This window comes from Pangasianodon hypophthalmus, chromosome 4 (genome assembly GCF_027358585.1).
Source record: "Pangasianodon hypophthalmus isolate fPanHyp1 chromosome 4, fPanHyp1.pri, whole genome shotgun sequence".
Classification (NCBI taxonomy): Eukaryota; Metazoa; Chordata; class Actinopteri; order Siluriformes; family Pangasiidae; genus Pangasianodon; species Pangasianodon hypophthalmus.
This window is the reverse complement of record NC_069713.1, coordinates 17332903-17357104: the sequence shown is the minus strand read 5'-3', so window position 1 is coordinate 17357104 and position 24202 is coordinate 17332903. Positions and strand designations below refer to the sequence as shown.

General features: G+C 39.2%; 5 protein-coding genes across 15 annotated transcripts in view; 2 read left to right on the top strand and 3 right to left on the bottom strand.

Annotated features, from left to right (window-relative positions):
- The window catches only part of mark2b (MAP/microtubule affinity-regulating kinase 2b), a 40317-nt gene extending 37490 nt beyond the window's left edge, over window positions 1–2827 (bottom strand). For all 9 annotated transcript variants that reach the window (XM_034303747.2, XM_034303748.2, XM_034303751.2 and 6 more), the window contains exon 1: window positions 1604–2827. In XM_034303747.2, coding sequence (XP_034159638.1) covers window positions 1604–1654 — 51 coding nt within the window. In that variant the 5' untranslated portion in view covers window positions 1655–2827. The remainder of the gene's footprint in view (window positions 1–1603) is intronic.
- Window positions 2828–3704: 877 nt separating this feature from the next.
- Window positions 3705–8479, bottom strand: krcp (kelch repeat-containing protein). The gene is made up of 13 exons (XM_026936430.3): window positions 8275–8479; window positions 7340–7498; window positions 7169–7241; window positions 7014–7073; window positions 6631–6898; window positions 6375–6506; window positions 6053–6240; window positions 5672–5868; window positions 5400–5491; window positions 5077–5131; window positions 4786–4883; window positions 4296–4390; window positions 3705–4122 (listed from the first exon to the last, which is right to left on the bottom strand). Exons 1-13 carry the CDS (start codon window positions 8334–8336, stop codon window positions 4000–4002), a joined length of 1602 nt encoding a protein of 533 aa, XP_026792231.1. The 5' UTR covers window positions 8337–8479; the 3' UTR covers window positions 3705–3999.
- Window positions 8480–8520: 41 nt separating this feature from the next.
- On the top strand, window positions 8521–14791 carry adad2 (adenosine deaminase domain containing 2). Of its 2 annotated transcripts, none has more exons than XM_026936431.3 (9): window positions 8521–8644; window positions 9130–9573; window positions 10906–11034; window positions 11143–11293; window positions 12536–12700; window positions 13367–13581; window positions 13760–13994; window positions 14125–14257; window positions 14435–14791. In XM_026936431.3, exons 2-9 carry the CDS (start codon window positions 9150–9152, stop codon window positions 14543–14545), a joined length of 1563 nt encoding a protein of 520 aa, XP_026792232.3. In that variant the 5' UTR covers window positions 8521–8644; window positions 9130–9149; the 3' UTR covers window positions 14546–14791. The 2 variants fall into 2 exon arrangements, with proteins under 2 accessions (XP_026792232.3, XP_034159648.2); XM_034303757.2 differs by having other exon boundaries at window positions 8572–8644; window positions 9143–9573.
- A 2038-nt stretch (window positions 14792–16829) lies between these two features.
- Window positions 16830–22060, top strand: fam113 (family with sequence similarity 113). The gene is made up of 8 exons (XM_026935979.3): window positions 16830–17372; window positions 17455–17534; window positions 18711–18943; window positions 19119–19269; window positions 19444–19687; window positions 20414–20509; window positions 21150–21275; window positions 21411–22060. Exons 1-8 carry the CDS (start codon window positions 17285–17287, stop codon window positions 21566–21568), a joined length of 1176 nt encoding a protein of 391 aa, XP_026791780.3. The 5' UTR covers window positions 16830–17284; the 3' UTR covers window positions 21569–22060.
- An 86-nt stretch (window positions 22061–22146) lies between these two features.
- Window positions 22147–24177, bottom strand: cskmt (citrate synthase lysine methyltransferase). 2 transcript variants are annotated; one of them, XM_026935981.3, is made up of 3 exons: window positions 23987–24124; window positions 23704–23782; window positions 22147–22970 (listed from the first exon to the last, which is right to left on the bottom strand). In XM_026935981.3, the coding sequence occupies exon 3, from the start codon at window positions 22951–22953 to the stop codon at window positions 22297–22299; it is 657 nt and encodes a 218-aa protein (XP_026791782.2). In that variant the 5' UTR covers window positions 22954–22970; window positions 23704–23782; window positions 23987–24124; the 3' UTR covers window positions 22147–22296. The 2 variants fall into 2 exon arrangements, with proteins under 2 accessions (XP_026791782.2, XP_026791781.2); XM_026935980.3 differs by lacking the exon at window positions 23704–23782 and having other exon boundaries at window positions 23987–24177.
- Window positions 24178–24202: the final 25 nt, after the last annotated feature.

Here is a 24202-nt window from a genome sequence, read left to right as displayed (position 1 = left end):
GACTATATTTGGGGTAAGTCATTTTAGTTTGTGCCAAAAATGTTTTGTTAAATATGTAACAAACATCAAATTCAAAATATCAAAAGAGACAATTTGGTGAGTAAATGTAATTCCACCTGAAATGAAAACACCAGCATTTCATCATCAGGTTTTAACTGAAATCTTATGGTCCAACTCCAGGTGAATTTTGATTATGTCAAGCTAGTTACCGTGGAAGCAAACAAATCACATGCACACTTCCTAGAATGTGTCAACAGTAGTATACTTACATTTTTAGCTCAGTGTATAGAATCAAGATATAACTCGTTTCACTATTTATTTGTACAAATATATCAAATATAAATTTCATTCCGATTTTTGGGCACATGTTCAAACTTGCGTTCTGCCTACACGTACAAAGGGCACATGTGATTCAGGTGTGAACGCTGCAACAATAAAGTACAGCACATCAGTCAGAGATGGCTGCCACGCTAGTTCAGGGTTCTTATGGAGCTGAGGCTCACCCACGTTTCAGTGGAATGATTAACACCACTGACTCATCATTCTCACCCTGAACCTCTGAAAGCAGACACTCAAGACTAGCTTTCAGTGGGAGTGAGAGCTCCTTGTGTGGGATTCCAGGAAATAGGGGAAGAGAAGGAGGAAGGAAAAAAAAAAAAAGCCTGCAGCTCTTGTTTCATTAAATCACTAAGCTCTGATACACCATACCTCTCATTAGACACTATTCAGTCAGGCGTATTAACGTTAGTAATCAATGAGCACAGAAATTCTCCTCCTCCTTCCTGTAGTTCAAACTCCACACAGGAAATGTTGAAAGAGCTTGTCAGTTTATGACGTTGTAATATGACTGGAGATAAAAATGAGATGAGACAGACACACGTATACTGCACACTGTTTCATTTTGAGTAATGTGGCTCAGCCATAGGAAGAGAGAACAAGCAAGAAAGACTTTTATTTCCCTTGGTACATAGTCGTCTTCAGAAACATGTTGATAAACGTCAGTACTGATATGGCATCTCTTTATCAGATTAAAAATAAAAAGGTGCTTTGTCATTTTTTGACTAACTGATCTTAGTTCCGCACCATTTTGTTAGCTTCAGTCACTTACCATACATACACACATATGTACATATATACACACACATATTGAATTAGCATTAATTAGAATTAGTATTAGTATTGAATTATGCATTAGATTATTAGTCTTTTTGTACTTGTATACACACAAGTGTATATATACACTATGTACCAAGGGAAATCTGACTGGGAGCAGGCATTTAATAATCTATATGTCTTCAGTCACTTACCATACATACACACACATATATGTATATATATATATATATATATATATATATATATATATATATATATATATACACACACACACACACACACACACTCGTGTGTATACAAGTAAAAAAAGACTAATAATCTAATGCATAATTCAATACTGTTGGCCAACTTGTGGCATAAAACTGTAACATAAACAAATGCTGAATTAAAAAAAACCCTAATATGTTGTGTTAATATTATTATCCTAAGTTGCAGCGTAAACAAGTTCACCTATGAGTAATAAACCGCATAAATGTTTATATCTCACCTGTCCAGAAGAATGTTCGATGACTCCTAATCCTTGATTCCGGGTGGACATTTGTGAGGAGTTGTCAGAGATGTGGCCGAGCGTAAAGAGGAGTTAATCACGCATTTAATAAGCGTGTGTGAGAGATTTTCTGGGCTTCCCCCAGCAGGGATGTGAAAGAGGCAGCTAACGCTAGCTAGCCACGCACACACAGATCAACAAGTCCAGTCCCACATCAGTTACGTGTCCATGTCAACAGTGTAGCAGGTTATTAAAAATACCACTCTTTAAACTGTTGGTAGCTATTTCTAAAATGCTGTCAAACAGTTCAGTACAACGCTGGTTTAGTTATCGTGAACTTTACTAAGCTAATTAATTCGATTTAACGTAGAAGACCGAGTGAAATCTGCCTGAACGCTGCCTGGGTAACTTCAATATGTCTGAAACATATCAACATGTCAAAGCCATTATAGCACCCATTCTTGAAAAAGGAGAGATAAAAAGAGATGTGTAAAGTTTTTATGAATCTTTTCCTGGTACATGGACGATTAAAATCAAGTATGTCAGGCCAGACTGGGAGCAGGTAATGTTAGCTAGCCAGCTAGCTCACCTTAACTTGACAATCGCTGCGGAAAAAAAACACACACAATGACAAGCAAACAAATCAGCGCGACCTTAAACGAAACCGATACCGGTCGAGAAAATCAACGTCAACGCGTCTGCAGCTGACTAACCCTAATGTAAGACACTAACTACAGGGGTGTACCGCGGAACTGAAGCAGCTAACCTAATACAGACGAGCACTAGCAACTGTTAGCTAGCCATCCAGCCTTCCAGCCTTCAGACGGGCAGATCCCCAAAAAACTCAAAGATTCCTCCACAGTCCGCCCAGATCCGAGTACAGGCGCTACTCGGTAAAAAAAAAAAAAATACGACCTATGAGGTACGCAGCAAACTATCTACTGTTCAAGGTAACGTCCAAAGTCGTCGAGTTGTAAAAAGAAAAAAAGAAAAATCCATTATTCGCACCGTTTAAGTCGCTTTCTTCCTTTAGCGAGTGAGAACAGCGGCGGTTCAGGCTGGTGGATAAAGTGCGGAATACCGGAACAACGCGAGGCAACATGGCCGGCCGCCGCGCAGTGGAGGGGCGGGAAACATCACCTCAGCTCCTGCCGCCTCTGACCGGAATAACAACACCGAGCTCAGTGCAGACTGCGCCTGACACCCAGCGTCCTGTCTCAATAACATACTCTCAGAGGCCATTTTATCAGGTAAACCTACCTGCCATACACTGGCTCTTTGTAAGCTAGTCTCACGCTCATTCACTCTCAGGAAGCTTTACTGAGAACACAGGTGGGGATACACCCTGACTGGGCCGTCAAGCACACCTAGTAAAACTCACCCACAAATACAGCAGACCTACAGTTTATCATAACCAATCAGCTTACCAGAATGTTTTTCTGGGAGTTGAGAGGAAACCAGAGAACTCTGAGAAAACCCCCACAAGCATGAGGAGAACATGTACACAAACTCAGGATCAAACTGAGGACCCTGGAGCTGTGAGGTGGCAACATTACCTGCTACACCACCACACCTCCCTGCAGATAATCTGTTCATTAACAGAAAGTGACCAGTTATTTGGGTGTTGGCACTGGCATGGCAGAGTTAAGTAACATGGTTACACTGTTAAAAATCAAGGTTATCAGGTGCACCAGCAATGCTGAGGATTTTCTTTTTCTAACGCATGCTCATCTTTTTACACACACAAGGGGTTAATAGTCTTCCAATCCTTCATCTGGGTCTGTTTCTGCCCACACGACTGCTGTTATCTGGATATTTTTGGATATGGATCCATCAACCCATGTTTACTAGTTACATCATGGTGTTTAAAACCCATAGAACACTCCTGAGTCTGATATACTTGTATCAGAGCAACATCTAGTACCATGTCAGTCATTGCTCTGCTCAGAGTGGTGCTTTTCATCAATAGACTGGGTAGGGGGTACCTGAACTGTGCATGGTAGCATACAGACTACAGTCAGTAATCGTAACTATACAGGTGTACTCTATGAAATGTCCTATGAGTGAAATTCAAAGCTGCAAGACTGTACAGAGAAACCCATTATGATGAATGAATATATTTGGAACAGGATACATGCCACAACAACTGTATCTATGTATAGTACAGACATTTTAATGATAATATACACCTTTAAAACATTTTCAATGTCTTTCACTTGTGTTCACAAATAAGAGTTGAAGCCTTTTTTTAATTATTATTAAATGCCAAGCCAACATAGGTCCTAGTCTTAATTTCCATTTAAGACACCATGAAACTTCTGAAACAAAAGCATAACATAAAATCTTTGAAACACAAGGAAGACAATCTCATAGTCCCTTCACCGAAGCACTGATTCTCATTCACACAGCTCCTTCACTGGCACAGTGATCAAGTCAGAGAAGAAGCTGCCTTCATTGTCCCCTCCTCCAAATATGAGCAATGTTTGAGACTCAGAAACCTGCTCTTGATCAGAGGAACCCTATGGCAAAAAAAAAGAAACAATGCCAGACTTTCATGACTGCTAAAGAAAAAAATAAATAAATAAATAAATTCATATTCCAAGAAACAGGACCCACATTAGTGTCAAAATGCATGCATATTCTTTACAAGTGAAAGCTTTTATCTGTATATTCCACAGGATATGCCAGGTACCTTCACACAGGCTGTTGCCATGGTGATGATGGAGTGTCCAGCTCTTGGTGTTGAGGTCAGCTGACTACATGCCAAAGATGTCCAGCAATTTGTGTCTATTGAACAAAGAAAATAAAATCAACAGTGCAGAAAATGCACCTCCACTCAAAATAAGATGTACCATTTACAATGTCCAGGAAGAAAATGACCATTTTCTATTAAAAATAATTACAAGAAAACTCTGGACAACATATTGTTTTGTGCTAGGGCAAGATATCAGAAGATCCAATACTTCATGCAAGTGTGCATTTAAGCAAGACCAAAACGATAAGTATGGACATTGAACTTTAGAGTGACTAAAGCAGGCAAAGTGGACACTTGGGATAAGCACATGCCTGCTTCAAAAACTTGATTTGAAGATAAGGATAAGTTTAAATGACACCTCCAAAAAACACCCAAAAGGTTGTGGGTATTAAATGAAATGGGACAGTAAGTAGAACACCATGTTCACCTGTGTTGAATAAAAACGTGTCACTCAAAGCATCGTTTCCATTGTAGCCTCCATGGACCAAGAAACGTGACTCAGACAGAACAGCGCAGCCATGCCAGCTGTGACAGAAAAGTAAGATCAAAGCTGAGTCAGTAGTTCCAATATAGATATTCAGCAACTGATGTATCATAATGCTGAAATAAGACTTCAGTCAGTCAGAGAGGACAACAAAAACTCCATTTAATGAGCAGTAAAGAGATACTGATCATTAAAACACTGACTAAATCTGATTTTCCATGATTTTATTAGTACCTCCTTGGTGAGGGTACTGATCCACTTGTCTGCACAGCTGAAAACTCCATAAGGCCTTAAAAAAAAAGAAAAAAAAAAAGCATATGCTGAACATCCAAGTTGGTTGAAAAGGAATAAAGTGTGTTTAGTTCAAAGGAAATGTGTTTCAGTACTTTTTGGCAAAAACATAGACCAAATTTTGACAAGCATCACATATTACTTTTTATGCACTGCTTATTTTCTTAAAGTCTGATTTCCAGTTTTTTTTTTCCCCCCTCACTAGATATGTAAAAGGGCCAGTAGTAGACAAAACAAATAAAAGAATGTGTAAATACAGTTCTTACACAGATCAAGCATGAACATGTCATCGAAACAGACTGGTGTGTCCCAGCCTCCAAAAATAAAGATCTTCCCCTGCACCACACAAGCTGAATGCCTGAATAGGAAGAGAAATGAATGATAATTAACAGCAATCCAAATCAATAACCAAAAAAAAATTACCCATGAACATTCAGAGGTAAAAGATTTATATTCATCAGCACATCTGCTCTATGATTTTATGATCAGCACATCTTATGATTTTACACTTCAGTTTTTCTTTCCCTAACACACTAACCCAGAGCGTGGAGCTGGCTTGTCTCCATTAACAATGGGCTGATACCAGATGGCCATTTCAGGATTGAAAATGTAGAGGGAGTCACTGCAGCCATCAGGTTCAGGATGGGGACGAGGGAACACACCTCCAAACACAAAAAGCTCTCCTCTGAACAGAGTGCAGCTATGATAAGCCAGAGGAGGAACTTTACCTTGTGCCTAAAATGTAAGAGAAAGAAAGAATTTTTCCTGTCTTTCACTCCATTGTTCCCTGTGTACCCAGGAACCTCTTTAACATGTAATCAAATTAAAGACAAAATTAGCTCTGACTTTTAATTTAAGGGAATTTTAAAAGAGTGTGACTAATAGCATTTAACACTCAATGTTTTGAAAATGAAATAACCTCCACCATAGTCCAGCGCCAGCTCTGTGTGTCTAAAATATGGACGTCATTGAACCATTTCTTATGTTTGGAGCCGCCGAACACAAAGATCCGCTTCGATTCGGGGTCGTAAGTCGCTGTGTGGCCAATCCGAGCCTCTGGTGTGGGGCCCTCTGCCAGAGTTTCAGCAGGGACCCATGACAAGTCCTCTGAATATGAAGATAAAGAACAGTTATTAATGATCGGGGGGGGGGGGAAAAAAAAAAAAACCTTGCCTGTTGTCAAAACAATGAATATCCAAGCAGAGGAATATTGTATGTCTTTGGGTGAAATGAAAGCTCACCTGTACACAGCTTCCAAATGGGATCCTTGCAGAACTGCATTCTGGCACCTTGTCCTCCAATAAGTATGGCTGTCTGAGGGTCAATTGGACAGAGAGTCTGACCCCACCGGCCTGATGGACCGTCTATTAAAGCTTAAAAGGACATGTAATTAAGAATATAACACCATTCTGCTATACAACAGTACATAAATGTATGAATATACAAAGTATTAACAGAACACTAATGCATTTACTGTACATGTAGAGACACACTCACCAGTCTGTGTGGGGGGTTTGGTTTGTTGTTTTCCTTTAGCTTTAGGGTTTGGAGGGGTACGGGTGGTGCTCTGCTCTTCTTTTTGCTGGAACAGCCGTGTTTGTCCAGTGCGGGGATTGCTCTTTCCTCGTCGCTGGGGTGTTACCTTTTCTGAAGAGTTTGGGCAAATATTCTCTTGTCCTCTTGTGTCCTCTCCCTCTTCTTCCTCTCCTCGCGACCGCTTCCTCTTGCCCAACCCTGCTCGTGGTACCACTGTCGTGGTGTTGCACTAAAAAAAGAAAAATTGTAATGCAAATTTCTCCATTAGCTTTAACATGGACATCATTAAACAATTACAGAAAATTAAGAAGTGCAACCAAGTGGAATTCAGGGAAACACCTCACCTCTGGAGTGTATTCCTTTTGTGCAATGGTCAGTGCTGGATCAAGCGACTCACTTTTAACCTGAGAGAGAGACAAAAACACAAAAATTTTAGCTTTTATTTAATATATAAATATTTAGAATACCAATATTAGGGAAGATTTCAGATAGCACTCACCCCCTCAATATGAACATTTAATGTTGCTCCATCACTCCATACACCATCTTCCCCTAACTCCCAAGAAACACATCTGACATGTAAAACATTTAGATCGTTATTAGAATTTAACAAATCCTTATTTTCACAGGAAGATGTAAAACCTGAGGCAATTTGGAGAAGTAATCTTACTTGTTGAATGGTGTTAATTTGCCCAGAGTGATAAGCATGTCCCTCTCATCATTGAGCTCGACTGAAACACTACTGCACTTTTCCCATCTTCCTCTAGTAAAGAGTACAATCTGCTGGACACCTGGCTTTACTGCAGATCTGCCCCTATGTCCACGAAGACTGCACACGACAATTAAGAATGAACATGTTAGGCCAATATCCTGATAAACAAAATGCTGAATATCTACATGATGAAAAAGATAACAGTAATCATCTATACAGGAAAGAAAACAGTATGCTCTAGTGTGTACTACATGGCCTGATGAGCACTGCACATAAAATCCTTAACTTCTGTGATTTCCATCCACAGGGAGAAATAATGGACTGGACTTCCAAGCCCCATGGACAAAATACATTAAGCAGAAACACGTTCCATGATATTATGGGATAATAAAGTGTTGGTTTTGGACTTTGGACATAAAAAAGCCTGCAGCAGTTGATTGATAACTGTGAGATTAAGCAAATGACTTTATTAAACCATCTGGTCTGGTTTGAGAAATGTCCACTTCATTTCATCACACTAAAAGACTGAGGAAACTGCCTCACAAAGATGAAAAAATATGTGAATTTATCAAAACTCGGACTGCTCTGACACGTTATTGTATTGAAAGCTGACCTTGGGGGAGCGGCCATAGCTTGATCACCACAATATAAGATCTGGTTAGTCAGTAAATAAACAGCTGCTCTGTTGTCTTTTTGTTGCCAACATGTTGGGGTCTTCCAAATACAGAGAAGAAAAAGCAATAAAATATTCAGACAGTTATCTAGAGCTAACCTTGCGTACTTAACTGCAGTGAAAAATAAAAAATAAAAAAAGCTATAAAATTCTGTGCATTTGCGTTAGCCATGTTTACAAACTTCAATAGCCTAGAGCAATATGAACTTGTTTTGCTTACTTTGCAATCTGCTGCGGCGGTTCGTCGGGTCCAAACACCGCGTAAACAGCAAATTCCTCCATGTTTTCCGTTTTCCGTCAATGTACTGATTAGTAAGATATAGCTTGAAAATTAAAACTGAGGCAACTAATAATTTTATCCGACCCGTATTGGAGAAATATCAGCCGCAGCAGCAGCACATCTCCCGCCAACTCTGAGTTAAATCTGAACGTGGCGCCACAACTCGGGCGGAAGTGGGTTTGGCTCCGCCTCACAGATGATGGACAGGCGTTTCAGCCTATAAGGAGCATTTGTTAATATTATTGGGGAAAAGTGAAGTCTTCGGCGCAGTAATTGTGTTGGGGGAAAAAAAGTTGCTAACGAAGAAACGGTGCGTCAAATATGTGAAAGATTTCCGGGACGTTAATGTGTTTTTCTCTTTAATGTACTTTTGTTGTATGAAAATTACTTCAGTTGGCTGAAAGTCTTGCTGTTTTGCTGTCCAATTTATTGGCAATTTCAGCATTCTAACTAGCTAATTTATTCAGCCAGCGAACCTTAGCTTATTACCTTATTATTTTTATTTTTAGTCAGTTAATGCCCTATAGTTTGCTTTTTGGTTTGTTATACAGAATGAAAAATCAACTATTTTTAATAAAAGTCAAGTCATATTTGTACATTCACAACGTTTACTGTTTTAAGTAGTATCTCAGAATAGTATGCCACTTGGTGAATTACTAATTCTAACACTGCTACATACTGTATGTACTACTACATGAAGGATTAGTAAATATGAGGTTTTGGTGATAGTCATAGGTATTTTTTAAATATATAAAATGTATTTGTTTTTAAGATTTTTTTTTTTTTTTTTTTAAGTAACATCCTGCAGGATCACCATGGATCCCAAAAACAGTGGAGGAGGGAAACGCCTTCCCAGAATAGCTGCTTCTCTGATTATGCGCTTCGCCTCAGAGAGGGAACCCAGCTTCAGTGTGCAAAGGGCAAGCTTGAGGCCTTCTCCTACTCCACCGACTTCACCTGTCCTTGAATTTGGGGATTTTCCGTACTCTTCGGCAGGATCCAGATCCAAGTCCCCTGACTCCCTGGTTCCAGCTCCTTCAGAGGAGTCCAATCCATCTGGACTGCAGTTGGCGAGAGGCCATATGGTGACTTCACCAACCTTCGTGGAGGACAATAATGACTCAGAAGAGGAATGCCTCTCTTCTGAGAGCCTGAACAGCCCTTCTGAAGGGGATGGCTTCTTACCAGGTCAGGGTGATACAGCAGAGAGCTCCCCTAAAAGAGGAAAGAGGACTGGAGGTGAGCTGGATGTGTCATTTGATGTTCATGTATAATTTTAACGTTCTCTTGTTTCATATATATAAAAATTAAGATTCAGCCGTAACGTTAAAACCACCTGCCTAATATTGTGTAGATCCCCCCGCCAAAACAGCTCTGACCTGTTGAGGCACAGACTCCACAAGACCTCTGATGGTGTGCTGTGGTATCTGGCACCAAGACGTTAGCAGCAGATCCTTTAAGTCCTGTTAGTTGCAAGTTGGGGCCTCCATGGATCAGACTTGACAATTGGATTGAGATCTGGGAATTTGGAGGCCAAGTGAACACCTTGAACACTTTATCATGTTCCTCAAACCATCCCTGAACAATTTTGCAGTGTGGCAGGGCACATTATCCTGCTGAAAGAGGCCACTGCCATTAGGGAATACCGGTGCCATGAAGGGGTGTCCTTGGTCTGCAACAACGTTTAGGTAGGGGTTACGTGTCAAAGTAGCATCCATATGAATGCCAGGACCCAAGGTTTCCTAGCAGAACATTGCCCAGAGCATCCCATTGTCTCTGCCAGCTTGCCTTCTTATTATAGTGCATCCTGGTGCTGAATGAGCAAGCACATATGGGTGTGATGGTCAGTTATCCTGACCTTTGTCCATATAGTGTACACTCACTGAGCACTTTATCAGGAGCACCTGTACATCTAGTCATTTGTGCAATTATCGAATCAGCCAATCGTGTGGCAGCAATGTGGATCGTTGAAGACTGGAAAAACGTAGCCTGGTCTGATGAATCTTGATTTCTGCTGATGCACACAGATGGTAAGGTCAGAATTTGGTGCCAACAGCATGAATCCATGGACCCAGCCTGCCTTGTGTCAACAGTCCAGGATGGTGGAGGTTGTGTAATGGTGTGGGGAATGTTTTCTTAGCTTATTGGAGTATTGTTTCTGACCATGTGCATCCCTTCATGGTCACAATTTACCCATCATCTACTTCCAGCATGATAATGCACAAAGGAAAAAGTCATCTCAAATTGGTTTCATGAACATGTGAGTTCAGTGTTCTTCAGTGGCCTTCCCATTCATTGGAAGTCTAAATCCAATAGAACACCTTTGGGATGTGGTAGAACGGCAGATTCGCAGCATGAAGGTGCACCTGAAAAATGCAATCATGTCAGCATGGACCAGAATATCAAAGGAATGTTTCCAACATCTTGTGGAATCCATGCCACGAAGAATTGAGGCTGTTTTGAGAGCAAAGGGAGGCCGTACCCAGTATTAGTATAGTGTTCCTAATAAAGTACTTGGTGAGTGTAATATTACTTGTAATGTATAAACAGTTAATCTGATTCTGATTTCAGTGAGGTTTACAGACTGGCACAAGAATCGCGTGGCGGCCCTGTGTAGTGAACGCTTTGACAAACTGCTGAGAGAATGTCCTGAGTACCACAGTACTAAAAGCTGCCTTGCTGCTTTTGTCCTGGAGAGAGGTTTGTGTGATACAGAGACTAAATAAGTTGCCTGCATAGAACATAAACACAGTTTGCTTATGTTTAGCAGCAAACATGGTGGTCTGTAAAAATCTGTATATGTATCAGAGGTGACTGACACAGGAGGGCGGTGTTGTGAACAATATGAAGTGGTGGCATTGGGCACAGGACAGAGCTGCTGCAGTGGTTGGCACTGTTTTACAGGCTCCATCGTTCATGACTGCCATGGTATCGTCATTGCACGCAAAGCCCTGAAAAGGTAAGGCAAAAAACAATTTTAGGGCCTAAATTATTCTGCTAGTGGTGAAAGTATGTCATATGATTGATACCTTTGATTCAAGTACGTTTTTGTTATTTGTTCCAAAGCCAAAATCGACTTATTGGACATTTTCAATAGGTATGAACAATTGAATTACTTTAGTGCTGCAAGTCTGTTATAAGATTAGTCAGGACACTGATGGGTTTCTGTATGTAGAGTATCGTGACTCTGTGTTTAGCTGCTGGTGAGCAGGGCAACGGGAAAGGGGAGTATAACGTTGGTATTGAGATAAAACAGACAGCACAATTAAAATTTTTTCGATAGTAAAACACTGTATACAACTGCCACAATAAAATTATAACATTTAAACCTAGTACGCTAGGTAAAAAAAAAGAGAAATACTTATGGAAAACAAATTCTTAAAGCCCTGAATGTCTACTTTCATATGAGCCATTAACCACTACTGTAGAGTGTGACATCACGAATTAAATTCAAGACTGATCACGGGAATCCCCAAAACATGTGGAAATTCCATTTTTTGGCCTCTGGAAAAAAAGGTTAATCAGAACACTTTTCATACGTTCTCCTCACATTCCAGTAGCTGTCAATAGAATATCTGCTCAGATGAGAAAATCTGGACTCTGTGGTGCCCCAGGCTGTGATAACAGGAGAAAATGGACCAACAGCATCCAACCAATCAGGACAAGGATGGGTCTCCCTGCCTGTTAATCATGTTGCCTGTCAGGCATTTAAGTCTAAGTAGTGTGTGTATGTTTTGGGGCATAGCTTTTGGTGGGAGCACTGAAGAGAGGTGCTGTATTTGTTTGAATTTTGAGCTTGGAAATAGCTACCTTCAGCTGCTTTCCACAAAAATAGATGACCATGCATACATTCAACCCAGTGTCCTAGTGAGTCTTATTCCAAGCATTATTACTGTTGCCTGAGCACTGATCTGTACTTTGGATCTGCTGTGTGTCATTAGATTTTTCACGATTTCTAAAATTAAAGCTTTAATAATACTTGATGCATCTCCTACATTACTATATGGCCACAAGTATGTGGACATCTGACCATCACACCCATGTGTGGGCCTTCTCCACACTGCTGCCACAAAGTTGAATGCACATAATTGTCTAGAATGTCTTTGTATGCTGTAGCTTTAAAATTACTTGTGCTACATCTCTCCTACATATGTTTGAAATTATCACCCTAACAAGTGTTTTTTTTTTTTTTTTAAATCAGATATTTGTATAAGCAGCTCATGTTGTTCTACAGCTCTGAGCCAGAGCTTCGAGAGCGCTCTATATTTCAGAGCACTCCCACAGAGCTGCTGCTTCAGGTCAAACCAAAGTTCTACCTGCATCTCTACACCAACCAGACCCCTAAAGGGGCAGCACAATACATAATGTGAGTGACAGAGAGACAATGCATATCTGTGAGAAAATACAAACATTTCTAAAAAGAAGTACAATTTTATTTGTTCATTTTGCCTTAATATGGAAAGGTATTTGTTTACTCTATAAAACTGTAAAGCTTAGACATTGTAAGAATGACATTATAAGACATTGTAAGAAAGTATAAACTGCTAACCTGACAAACCAAATTAATAGAAACCTTTGCTAGCTAGTCAAGTAAACTTTTCTCTTGATGTATTCTATGCTTTAATGACCAAGTTTATAAAGCCAACACTATAACCAGTATAACTTGCTTTTGTTTTCATTTCTTGTTTGCATATCTGCAATAGTTGCAATAGTCATGTTTTTGTTGTTGGAATCAAGTTCTTTGAGACTAACAGTCATGTATGACATTTATATTTGACATTTATATTACTCTGAATAGACGGATGTCAGTAGTTGCAACTTCTAAATGACTTTCATTCACCCTAGAATGTAATGTTATATGAACTTTGTGGTTCAGATATCTTTAAAAACTAAGCAAATCTAAGTCCAGGACAACCTTTAGCTTTCATATAGATATAGTCAGAAATTTCATCTTAAGGATGATCTAATCAAACATTCTCAGAATTGCTATTTAATTTTTGTTGGTCAGTAATGAAAAGGGTTATCTTCACAGGAAGTCCCATAGCAGTGGCTACCAATCACTGAAGCTGCAATGCCATGCCAAAGGCTCTCTGATTCCTGCTGCCTTCCTGTCTCCCAGTATCTGGGGCGCTCGCATCTGCTGCATGTCTGACAGTGCAAAACTCACTCGCTGGACTGTCACAGGAGTTCAGGGAGCACTGCTGAGTCACTTCATTAAGCCATTGTACATCACCAGTGCCATTCTTGGTGAGTGGTTATATTGTGCTTGAGAGTTTGTGACTGGTATTACCAAAACTTGTGTTTTAAAACATGAGAAAAACACATTTTATACTCACAAATGTAGTATGCTCCTGAGATGTTTGAGACGGTTTATATCAGTGCTCAATTGTTTTATTTATTTTATTTTATTTTTTTTACTGTCCAGGTGACGCTAGCCATTGCTCTGATATAGTGTCTGACACCATCAACAAGCGCCTGGGGACTGGTCTGAAAGACGTCCTGATCCCCCCTTACCAACAAACGAGCATCTTCTTCCAAAATGGAGAGAATGTGGAACTGGCTGTAAGCTCAGACCACTGCAAAGACCTCAGTGTTAATTGGTGCCTGGGAGACTCCAGTATTGAGATTCTAGACAGCACAAGTGGATACGCCATCAGTGGGTAAGGCTTAACTGTTCACAAATTTGAACTATTTCATAAGAGCTAGTCTGTAAAAGTATGATAAAGTTAATCTCCAAATTTTCCTTTCATAACATGCACCACTTTTTAAAAAGTTTTTGTTTTTATTCAGGTCTCCTTTTGTAAGTGGACCTGGGTTCTCCAGTAGACTATGCAAAAGAGCACAGTTCTTCAGCTTCAGAAAAGTTGCTATGCTTTCTGGTCAACAAGAGCTTCTGTCCTTTGTAATCTACCACAAAGCCAAGGTATGGAAGTTTCTGGTTGGGTTTCTGGACATAGGTTAGGATAAATAAAGTTTATAAAGAACATCCCTGACTAAGATTAATTTGTATCCAGAAACTGATTCATGAGGATCACGTTATATCAATTTATAAATGTGGATTTGTGTCTTTTTTTTGAATTTTATATGCATTTTTTTAAAGACGGCTGCCCACATGTATCAAAAGGCCAAAGCTATGGTGAACCAGCAGTTCTTAGCCAACAATGCAGGACCATGGAACTCAAAACATCTGGTGGACAGCTTCAGTTGCTGACTATATTCTTAATCTCCTGCATTATTCTTTGTTAAAGTAAATTTATTAATCAAAAATACTTGATCAGATGCTTGATCAGAAATTGAACAATACATATGTACGTTTCACTTGTTCTAAAAATGTTACTAGTTTTCTTGTTTTTTTTAACCCAGTTGGTTCTTGTTTAGTTGTTGTTGCTCATTCAAGAAAAAGAAAAACTTTAATTATACTTATTTGAAGACAAAAGATTAAAAAATGTTCACTCCGTCTTTGTTGTCTGGCAGTTTTTTTTTTAAACCCGTCTGATTAACAAGATATTTATAGATGTACACATATACTGTATATAAAATCCTACAAGCATATTGGAACAATTGCTTTATGTAAGTGTATTGCATAGTAGGTAAAATAAAAAACACGTTTGAACACAGAACATTTAGTTTTCTGAAACAGAACAAACAGGACTGGACTGGGAAAATAGTTCAGACTGGGAATCTAGGTCCAAACCCAGGCCACATACACTGTGTGTATGTATAGATGTGTGTGTGGTGTACATTTACTACATTTACAATTAGTCCTTTGGCTGTGTACATGCTTATTTAACCCACTTAGAAGGTGTTGGTTATTGTTAATAACAGCCACTCTGACAGTAGTGCCAGCTGTAATTCAAATCACAGGTTTACATTAATGCTTTCCTTCTAATATGTTATCATTTCTATAGTAAGAGCGCATTCACACGGCTTGTATGGCAGATGCTCCACAAAATCTAAGCCTAATAATAAATGGAATTATTATTTGTTATTTATTTAAATTGTTATTTAAATGTTTTAACAAAGAAAAATGTAAAATCACTGTTCACTTTAATAGGAACACCTGTACACCTGCTCATTTATGCGGTTATCCTAACAGCCAATCATGTGGCAGCAGCACAATGCATAAAATCATGCAGATACAGGTCAAGAACTTCAGTTAATGTTCACAACAAATATCAGAATGGGGAAAAAAGTGTGATCTCTGTGACTTCAACTGTGGCATGGTTGTTGATACCAGATGGTGATGCTGATCTGAGTATTTTATAAACTGCTGTACCTAGAGTTTACACAGAATAGAGTGAAAAACAAAAAACACTGAGTGAGAAATGGCCGGATTGGTTTGAGCTGCCAGGAAGGATACAGTATCTCATATATAGTCACTCTTTACAACCGTGGTGAGCAGAACAGCATCTCAGCATGCACAAAACAACGAACCTTGAAGTGGATGAGCTACAACAGCAGCAGACCACATCAGGTTCCACTCCTGTCAGCCAAGAACAAGAATCTGAGGCTATCATGGGCACAGACTCACCCACTCACTCACTCACCACCCTGTTGTAGCCCATCTACCACAAGGTTTGATGTGTTGTGTATGCTGAGATGCTTTTTTGCTCACCACATTTGTAAAGAGTGATTATTTATTTCTGCTCTGATCTCTCCCATCAACAAGGAGTTTCAGCCTGCAGATCCTCTGCTCATGGGAGGTATTATATTTTTATTTCTTTCTTTATTTTTGCACCATTCTGTGTAAAGTCTACAAACTGCTGTGTGTGAAAATCCCAGGAGATCAGACGTTTCTGAAATACTCAAACCAGCCCTTTTAGTACCAACAACCATGGTTAAAGTCACAAAGATCACGCCTTTCCCCCATTCTGATGTTTGTTGTGAACGTTAACTGAAGCTGTTGACCTGTATCTGCAGGATTTTATGCATTGTGCTGCTGTGACATGATTGACTGACCGGATAACTGCATAAATGAGCAGGTGTACAGGTGTTCCTATTAAAGTGGACGGTGAGTGTATAGTCATGTATGAAAATGATATGGCGAAGCTTTCAGTAAGGAGGCATTTATTTAACATTAATGGAAGGAGTCTTGGAATAAAACTCTTTGGGACGTGGTGTTATTGGAGAATAAGCATCACACCAATCACACCGGGCGTTGATTATTTTCCTACAGTAGCACGCCCTGTCATGTTTTATCCTTTACTTACTGCATTTCATTTTTATCAACTCTGGAAAATATTTTGAGTTCCGGCAGAATTAAAAAAAAAAAAAAAAATATATATATATATATATATATATATATATATATATATATTTTTTTTTTACTAAAGGGTGTTATGTGCATTTACGTTCCTGTGCTTAAAGAAAAAAAAAGTACTGTTAAGGCTAATTTTAATACTGTTAATTACCAAAAATGGATATATTGTTTCATGTGTTTATATTTTATAATGGTCCTTTTAACCCTTTAATTTAAGTCCTGATGGAGTTCGGGTTGTATCTGACTGACAGCACAGATTAGTCAGCTTGTTGTAACTAATAAAAACCCTCTCTGTAGGAAGACAGCAGCATTTAAACAACCTCCTTCCACTTTCCTGATGAAGCTCTTGGTTCCTGTGAACGCTGCTTACTGGCTGACTGAGTTACTTAAATCCGCCATTAATATCGTTCACTAATTCTGGGGAAGTGTTTTCTCACTTTCTTCTTAAGGGCACCAGCTAAATAACGTTATTTGAGTTATTTGAGCTTGTTAACGTTATAACGTTATTTGAGCTTGTTAAATCTACCTGGAGCAGCTAAAGCACTTGAAGCTGAAAAAAAAAATTATCTGGCATAACTCTGCAGACGACATTTTCTGCCACAGACATCTTGACGGCTTTGGTTTGGTTCCACACTAAGCTAGTTAACTAGCTATATTACTGCATTACAGTTAGCTAAATTAGCTGGTAAGATGCGAGAGGCCTGTATGAGAACTGTAACTCATCGTCAAGCTAGTCAACTTCTCCATAACAAATTTGTTGTTGTGCTTGGCGACTCAAGTGAGTATTAACCCTGAACACCAAAACGCCTTGATGATCCCACAGCATGTAGCTGCTGGTAAACACCTGTATTTCCCTCTAGTTCAGCGGTCTGTGTATAAAGACTTGGTGTTGCTTTTGCAAAGAGACTCTTATCTGTCGGTATCCCAGCTCAAAAGCAAGGTATGTTTTTTTTTTTTTTTCTTTTCATTTGTTTAAATTTTTTTTTTTTTTATATTTAATTTGTATATTTTTTAATTAGCCACACTTTGTATTTGAATAAAGCCATCTTTAGGTGGATGCCTGTAGATTAACCCTTTCATTAGTTTCTCATGGAGACCTAAAACTAGCCATTTAACTTTGTTATTAACTGCAGCTGCCCAAGTTAGGTTTTCAAATACACTATATGGCCAAGAGTTTGGGGACACCTGACCATCAAACCCATGTGCTTACTAAACATCTCATTCAGATTTAGTCCCCCTTTGCTGTTATAATAACCTCCACTCTTCTGGGAAGGCTTTCCACTAGATTTTGGAGCATGACTGTGGGGATTTGTGCTCATTCACCCACAAGAGCATTAGAGAGGTCAGGCACTGATGTCAGGTGAGGAGGTCTGGGGTGCAGTTGGTGTTCCAGTTCATCCAAAAGGTGTTCAGTGGGGTTGAGATCAGGGCTCCAACCTTGGCAAACCATGTCTTCACAGAGCTCGATTTCTGCACAGGGGCATTGTCATACTGGAACATGTTTGGGCCCCTTAAGTTCCAGTGAATTGAAATCTTAAAGCTACAGCATACACAGACATCCTATACAAATATGTGCTTCCAACTTTCTGGCAACAGTTTTGGGAAGGGCCCACATATGGGTGTGATGGTCAGATGCCTACGTACTTACAGTGTAGATTTCATGAAAGTGAATTAATGGATGAATCATTGGATGAGCAGTATTGTTTTTGGCACAATGGAGTGTGATTAATTAATGACAACACATGGATATGTAAATGTCTTGCTTAGACTAAATCTATATAGGAATTAGCATTTCTGTCAATTAGAAAATGCCAGCTTTACCTGACAAGGTTTGTATTGTACTTCATTTTCATTTATGTTTTTTTGAAGAATTGCTACAGAGAAGTCTTGGATGATGGCCACAACATTGTTTTTCTTTGTTTCATTAATGTTTGACCAAACGGTCAAATGCAGCCTTTAATTTTGTAAAGTTGACAACTATGATTGTGGGACGTTTGTTTATTTAAATTGGAGAGCTCTTAGTGTGTGTTTAACTGTATATTAGCATTTTTCCAAATAAGTAAATGCCAATAATGATAATATGCTGGGGTTTTATAATTCTCCCCCTCTCATCAAGGGTGAGCTGTCCTTTGAACAAGACTGTTTAGTAGAGGGTGGAAGACTAGGTCATATGAACAATGGCACTGAGTACAGAGAGGTTCGTCAGTATCGCACAGACCATCACCTGGTCCGGTTCTACTTCATCACACGAGTCTTCTCACGCTACATGGAGAGCATCCTTGCTGACTTCAAACATGATCTGAAGCCAGATGTGGTCATAGTCAACTCCTGTGTTTGGGATGTATCAAGGTAAAAGTGTGAACGGTTAGGTTTATCATCTAAACCTATACATAATACTGGTCTAAACTCAGAACGAAAGAAAAAGAGATTTTCTCAATAGATTATAGTTACTCCACATGACTGGGAGATATAATCGTCTCTGCATTGTGTGCAATATTAAACTTTGCTCTGTTTTGCTGCTCAGGTACAACCGTAAGTGGGTCCCAGAGTACAAGGAGAACCTAAATAATTTTTTTGTGCAGCTGAAGGCTGTTCTGCCAGAAGAAAGCCTTGTGGTGTGGAACATGACCATGCCTCTGGGTAAGAAGATCATAGGAGGCTTTCTGGTACCCGAGGTGGGTCAGTACTTATTAATTTGAGCTAGACTACTCTAAACTGGATTTTCTCTAGATATTGGCAGCATATATCAAGAGAAGTGTTATGTTAAACTGAATTATTCCACAGAGCCTGTGTTTATGTGGCTGATTCATTCAGATCAGTAACTATATCAAGATCCTCCCACGTTTCAGATTCAGGATATGGGCCCAACTCTTCGCTATGATGTGATTGAGGCAAACTTCTATGGTGCAATGCTGGCAGATGCATATGGGCTGGACGTTCTAGACCTTCACTTTCTCTTTCGGTTTAGCCTCCAGCACCGCATGAATGATGGGGTTCACTGGAATGCTTTAGCCCATCGTCAGATCACATGCTTGCTGTTGGCTCATGCTGCTCAGGCCTGGGGCGTAGAGCTGCCCAACCCTTTAGCCACAGGTAAGTTAAACAAGGCCATAGGACTCTTGTGACTCAATTCATGTTCCTATTGAAACTACAATTATTTACTTATTTGGGTTGTTGTGCTTTAACTAAACAGGAAAAAAAAATTCATTTACACTGTATAATATAATCTGAAACACATTGACATATAATGCTAAATATAAAGAAAATTGTGCTAAAACTGAATCAGTATGTCACCACATTCATGGCTATTCTAAGTCGAGCCTAGATTGTATATTGCTGTGTATTTTTGCAGTCCTAACAGGTGTAGAAAGCAGAGTTTGGAAATTGTAAGAGCACGCTGTGATTAGTCAGGCAGTAAAAACATATTATCTTTTAAAAACATATCACATTTAACAATCCAGAGTCAATAAATTTCTTTAGCTAAGCTAACCAGTGTTGCAGGTTGATTATGTTTAATTGAGCCACACAGCCCTAATACATGGCTAAAACTGAGCATGAAAGTAGTGTTTGTGTAAAGTGTCCGAGACAACTGCAACTTGTCTTAAATAGCACAAATGTACAAATTAGTGTCAGTAAATTTTGTACACTTTAGACAAACCCTACTTTCATGCTCAATTTTAGCCATGTATTAGGGCTGTGTGGCTCAACTACAATAGTAAGAGAAAAGTAGTTTTAGTACAAAGTGTTGTGAATTATAAGATTATCGCAATGTATTTTTTTTTATTGGCATTTTTTTTATCAGTAATCTTCATTTTATAGACCAGAGTAAGACGTGGTTGCTGGATTACAAGCAGACTCCAAATCAAAGTGACTACAGGCCAGCAGGATCCATGGCAGATTCTGGTCATTATGGAGGTAAAATTCTGAGTCTGTCCCTTTATTACTATTTATCTGCCTGACTGTACAGTCCTAATGAGGTTTATCTGGACAGTCTTGCTAGCACCTGAACATTGTTGCTAAAAACTGGACAACGTAAAGAGCTGCAGTGGAGTCACTGCAAACAAAATGGTTAGGCAGTTTCAAAATAATATATAATAAAATTAAGTGGTTACAAAGAATCATCCAGACAGGAAAACATTTGTGTATATTTATAGTACTACAGTAATCTTTTATCTGGTTTTAGGTTTTATACTTTGTGTTAAATGTCCTCTCCAAAAACAGCCCGTCTGGTGGCATTTAGGCCAGGAAGTGCCTGCATAGAAACTGAAGCTTACAAGCAGTCTTGATAGATGCATGAACTGGTTCTTTAAGAATATATAATGGAATTTTTGCAGCAGGCCCACATGATGACATGAGGTAATAGCTTTTACATGGGATCTAATGGCTTCATCTCTACAGGCAACTGTCAATATTCTACTACTATTAAATATAACTGAGAGTAATATGATAAAAGAAAGTTAAATAAATTTAGCTAAAATCAGTGAGTGACTCTGTATGTGAAGTAATATGAAATTAGAGTATACTGTAGCATAATATTATTAATGTATCTTTTCAGTGCCAGTCTGGCAACAACAGCTGCAGTATGATGGCTTTGGACCCCATTTTTATGAGAATGAATTACCTACACTCTCTCAGTTCAGCACTGGTTACTTCAGCTTTGAGAACAAAACAACTGATAATGGTAAGGGTCAGATTTATAGCCTTTACCATCAATCTCATTTGTGTTCTAGCTCATCTTTCTTTAAGAGTTTATGATTATAGAATCGTTACACTATGCTCTGTTTGTCAGCATGAGTTTTCTCATTTTTGGTTCAAGGTGGGAACTGCTACGTCCGCCGTGGTGGTAATGGCAGAACTGCTCCTGCTGCCCCCTCCTGGCCAGGGAACAACTTTGTGATGAAGCAAAAACACACAAAGCGCCAGTATAACCCATACGCTCGGTATAATCCTAATAACCGGCCTTACAGATACTGAAAAAAAGCAATAATGTGATTTGATTATGGCTGAAATATACTGATGTTCTTCAGAACCTTCATCAGCTCGAACTAAATGTAAAACTGCTTTGGAAGAAACTTAGTTCTTTTGTTTAATGTAAGATGTAAATCTGTAAGCTATAGCTTTTTTCACTTTTTTATAATGTGCCATTGTGGATTTCCAAAATTATCATTATTTACTTTTTTAACAGCTTACTGTTTTTGTGCTTCATTGTTGGTGTTCTTACTCATCTCAGGCTTTTATTGGTGGTATTTTATATGGACACCATTGTATTGTCTACAGTTTCCAATTTTTGTATTTTATATGCCATACAGCCCTCAACCCTGCTTTGTATGGATACAATACTGGCTGTTTTGGAGTCTGCCAAAATATTGTATGGGGCTATATTGTCTTTTTGTAAATGTCTTTTGTTGTTATTTTTTAAAGTTGGCACTTGTGCAAGTTACAAATAAAATGTTGCATGTACAATAATGCTAATGCATCTGCATCCATTAAAGCAATGGTTAATCTTTATGCTATTTGTTCTGCCAAAGGGTGTGATTCACAAATACCAAAATGCAGACACTGTGACTGGATTGCGCATACAGTAATCATGGTCAAAAACCACTGGAATAATGACAATAGTAATCTAATGTTTGGAGGATGTAATGTAATTACACAAAGCAAAATGACAATGTCACATAAAACACAGAGTAATGTTCAAGGTGTCAGTGCTGGGCTGTATAAGGAGTTATTTGATAACAGAAGTAAGTGACCCCTCGTAATTCTCCAACTTCGTGTACTAATACATCAGCTGCCACCTCTGAGCCTTGACTCTCTTTCTCTAGCCAAAGCAGCCTGGCATCAGGATCTTCATCTGAAAACTGCAGCAGGCTCCCTGAGTGTCTCAGCACAGTCAGACATTGCCGTACAATTTGACCAGCTTTTGCTTGCCCTTCCTTAGTCCTCACCAGTGCATCTGTTGTACCTTTGTCTACTATCAAGGCCAGGCTCCTGGGCTCAAAGTGTCCTTCCAGCTCTGTGCAGTCCATTTCTCTGAAGATGAGGGTGGAAGCCGGGTTGCAGGGTTGTAGTGGTGTACTTTCAACATGTTCCTGCATTAACTGCACCGCCACTGGAGAGATATCAGCACATGTGACCTTCACTGCACACTGGGAGTGTGTGTAGACACTGGGCCCTAATGCTGACGTGCCACAGCCAATGTCCAGAACATGTAATGGTGCAGGAGTATCAGACATGGACTGCAGCAGAGGCAGGATGTAGTCTTTGACTGAATGAAAGCCAAAGAACCACTCAAAGTTCTTGAATTTTCCTTTCCGGCTGTTTTCTGTGTAAAATCTGTCCCATGTTGCTTTCTTGTCCATGTTGTTAATTAGGTCATCTGCGAATGCAAGCATACATTTAGTGAATAGATATGATAGTGAAAATGCAAGTCCTTGCACTAACACATTTTTAACCTTACCATACAGTTGAGTACAAATGCTTTCACACCCCTAAGACAAACTATTCCTTCATTATCGCAAGCAACAAAAGAGGCCAAATTGTGTATATTAAGGTACTAATAATAAAAAAGTAGAGTTCCAAAGCAACTCCCTTTCTGAATGTGATATAAATATTTCTTATTAACTTTTATGCTCAAATATAGCTGTTGTCACCACATCCAACCTAATACGTGCCCCAAGTACCTTTTAGGTCAAGGACGTTCAATTTTATCTGCAGAGGACCAGTGTGACTGCGGGTTTTCATTCCAACCAAGCAGGCACCATATATGAGAGTCCCGAAGGCTCCTGCTTGGTTGGAATGGAAACCTGCAGCCACACCGGCCCTTTGCGGACAAGATTTGACACCTGTTTTAAATAATCTCGGTTGCAATATTCGCCTTGCATATTCTTTACATATTTGTTATCACTCTGCCAGATGTCATATAGGCTACTGCTTTCTTCAGGTCAGATCCTACAACAAGGTCACAGCCAAACTGACATTTTCAGACCATGCTTCTCTTGATTGTATGATATTTTTGACATCGTAATCTTATTGCAGGATTTCACCTTTAGCTTGGATTTTTTTCTACATAAATTGTAATGCAAAAATGTTTTACTTTTATACTCAGATACCTTGGGAGATGCAAACTTTTGCACTCAGGTATGCCCAGTTAATTAGTTGCTACACCATTTCTATTAACATGCAGTCCTCCTAACAGATGCAAAACAGTTAACAGTAGCACACTGTTCTTCAGGCACAGTCAGATTATAAATACGAACAGGCGAAAAACAAATTTGCATATCAATAATGGCACATTTCTCTCAACCATGATACAAAATGATGTACTTGAAAACAGTCCCTTATATCTTGTTCGACATGTGTGTTTTAAAATAAGGAAATAAACCGTTAACTAACTTGTCAAACTAGTATGATGCCAGCGCCGGGCTGACACTTTTCTCAAAATTTTCAACGACAAGCAAACCCTGTTTAATAGCAACATTTTAACTCGACTGGAGAATAACTCAAAACGTTCAACTAGTGAGGACACAACGTCTGCTGCTGCGGAACAAATCTGACCCGGAAGTGCAGGAAGTGGCTGAGTCCAAAATAACACCTTGCTGGTTTCATAGT

Bases quoted from the DNA above. Each gene is read 5' to 3' on its own strand.
- adad2 (XM_026936431.3), top strand. From the start codon at position 9,150: ATGGATCCCAAAAACAGTGGAGGAGGGAAACGCCTTCCCAGAATAGCT. The intron at 12,701-13,366 runs GTGAGTGACAGA...TTATCTTCACAG, and splicing joins GGGGCAGCACAATACATAAT to GAAGTCCCATAGCAGTGGCT. The intron at 13,995-14,124 runs GTAAGGCTTAAC...GTTTTTATTCAG, and splicing joins AGTGGATACGCCATCAGTGG to GTCTCCTTTTGTAAGTGGAC.
- krcp (XM_026936430.3), bottom strand. From the start codon at position 8,336: ATGGAGGAATTTGCTGTTTACGCGGTGTTTGGACCCGACGAACCGCCG. The intron at 4,884-5,076 runs GTACTAATAAAA...TTTCTGTCACAG, and splicing joins TCAGTACCCTCACCAAGGAG to CTGGCATGGCTGCGCTGTTC. The intron at 4,391-4,785 runs GTGAACATGGTG...TTTGTTCAATAG, and splicing joins CACGTTTTTATTCAACACAG to ACACAAATTGCTGGACATCT.
- cskmt (XM_026935980.3), bottom strand. From the start codon at position 24,071: ATGTTGCTATTAAACAGGGTTTGCTTGTCGTTGAAAATTTTGAGAAAA. The intron at 22,971-23,986 runs GTTAGTTAACGG...TTGCATTCGCAG, and splicing joins GCATCATACTAGTTTGACAA to ATGACCTAATTAACAACATG.
- fam113 (XM_026935979.3), top strand. From the start codon at position 17,285: ATGCGAGAGGCCTGTATGAGAACTGTAACTCATCGTCAAGCTAGTCAA. The intron at 17,373-17,454 runs GTGAGTATTAAC...ATTTCCCTCTAG, and splicing joins TGTTGTGCTTGGCGACTCAA to TTCAGCGGTCTGTGTATAAA. The intron at 19,688-20,413 runs GTAAGTTAAACA...TTCATTTTATAG, and splicing joins GCCCAACCCTTTAGCCACAG to ACCAGAGTAAGACGTGGTTG.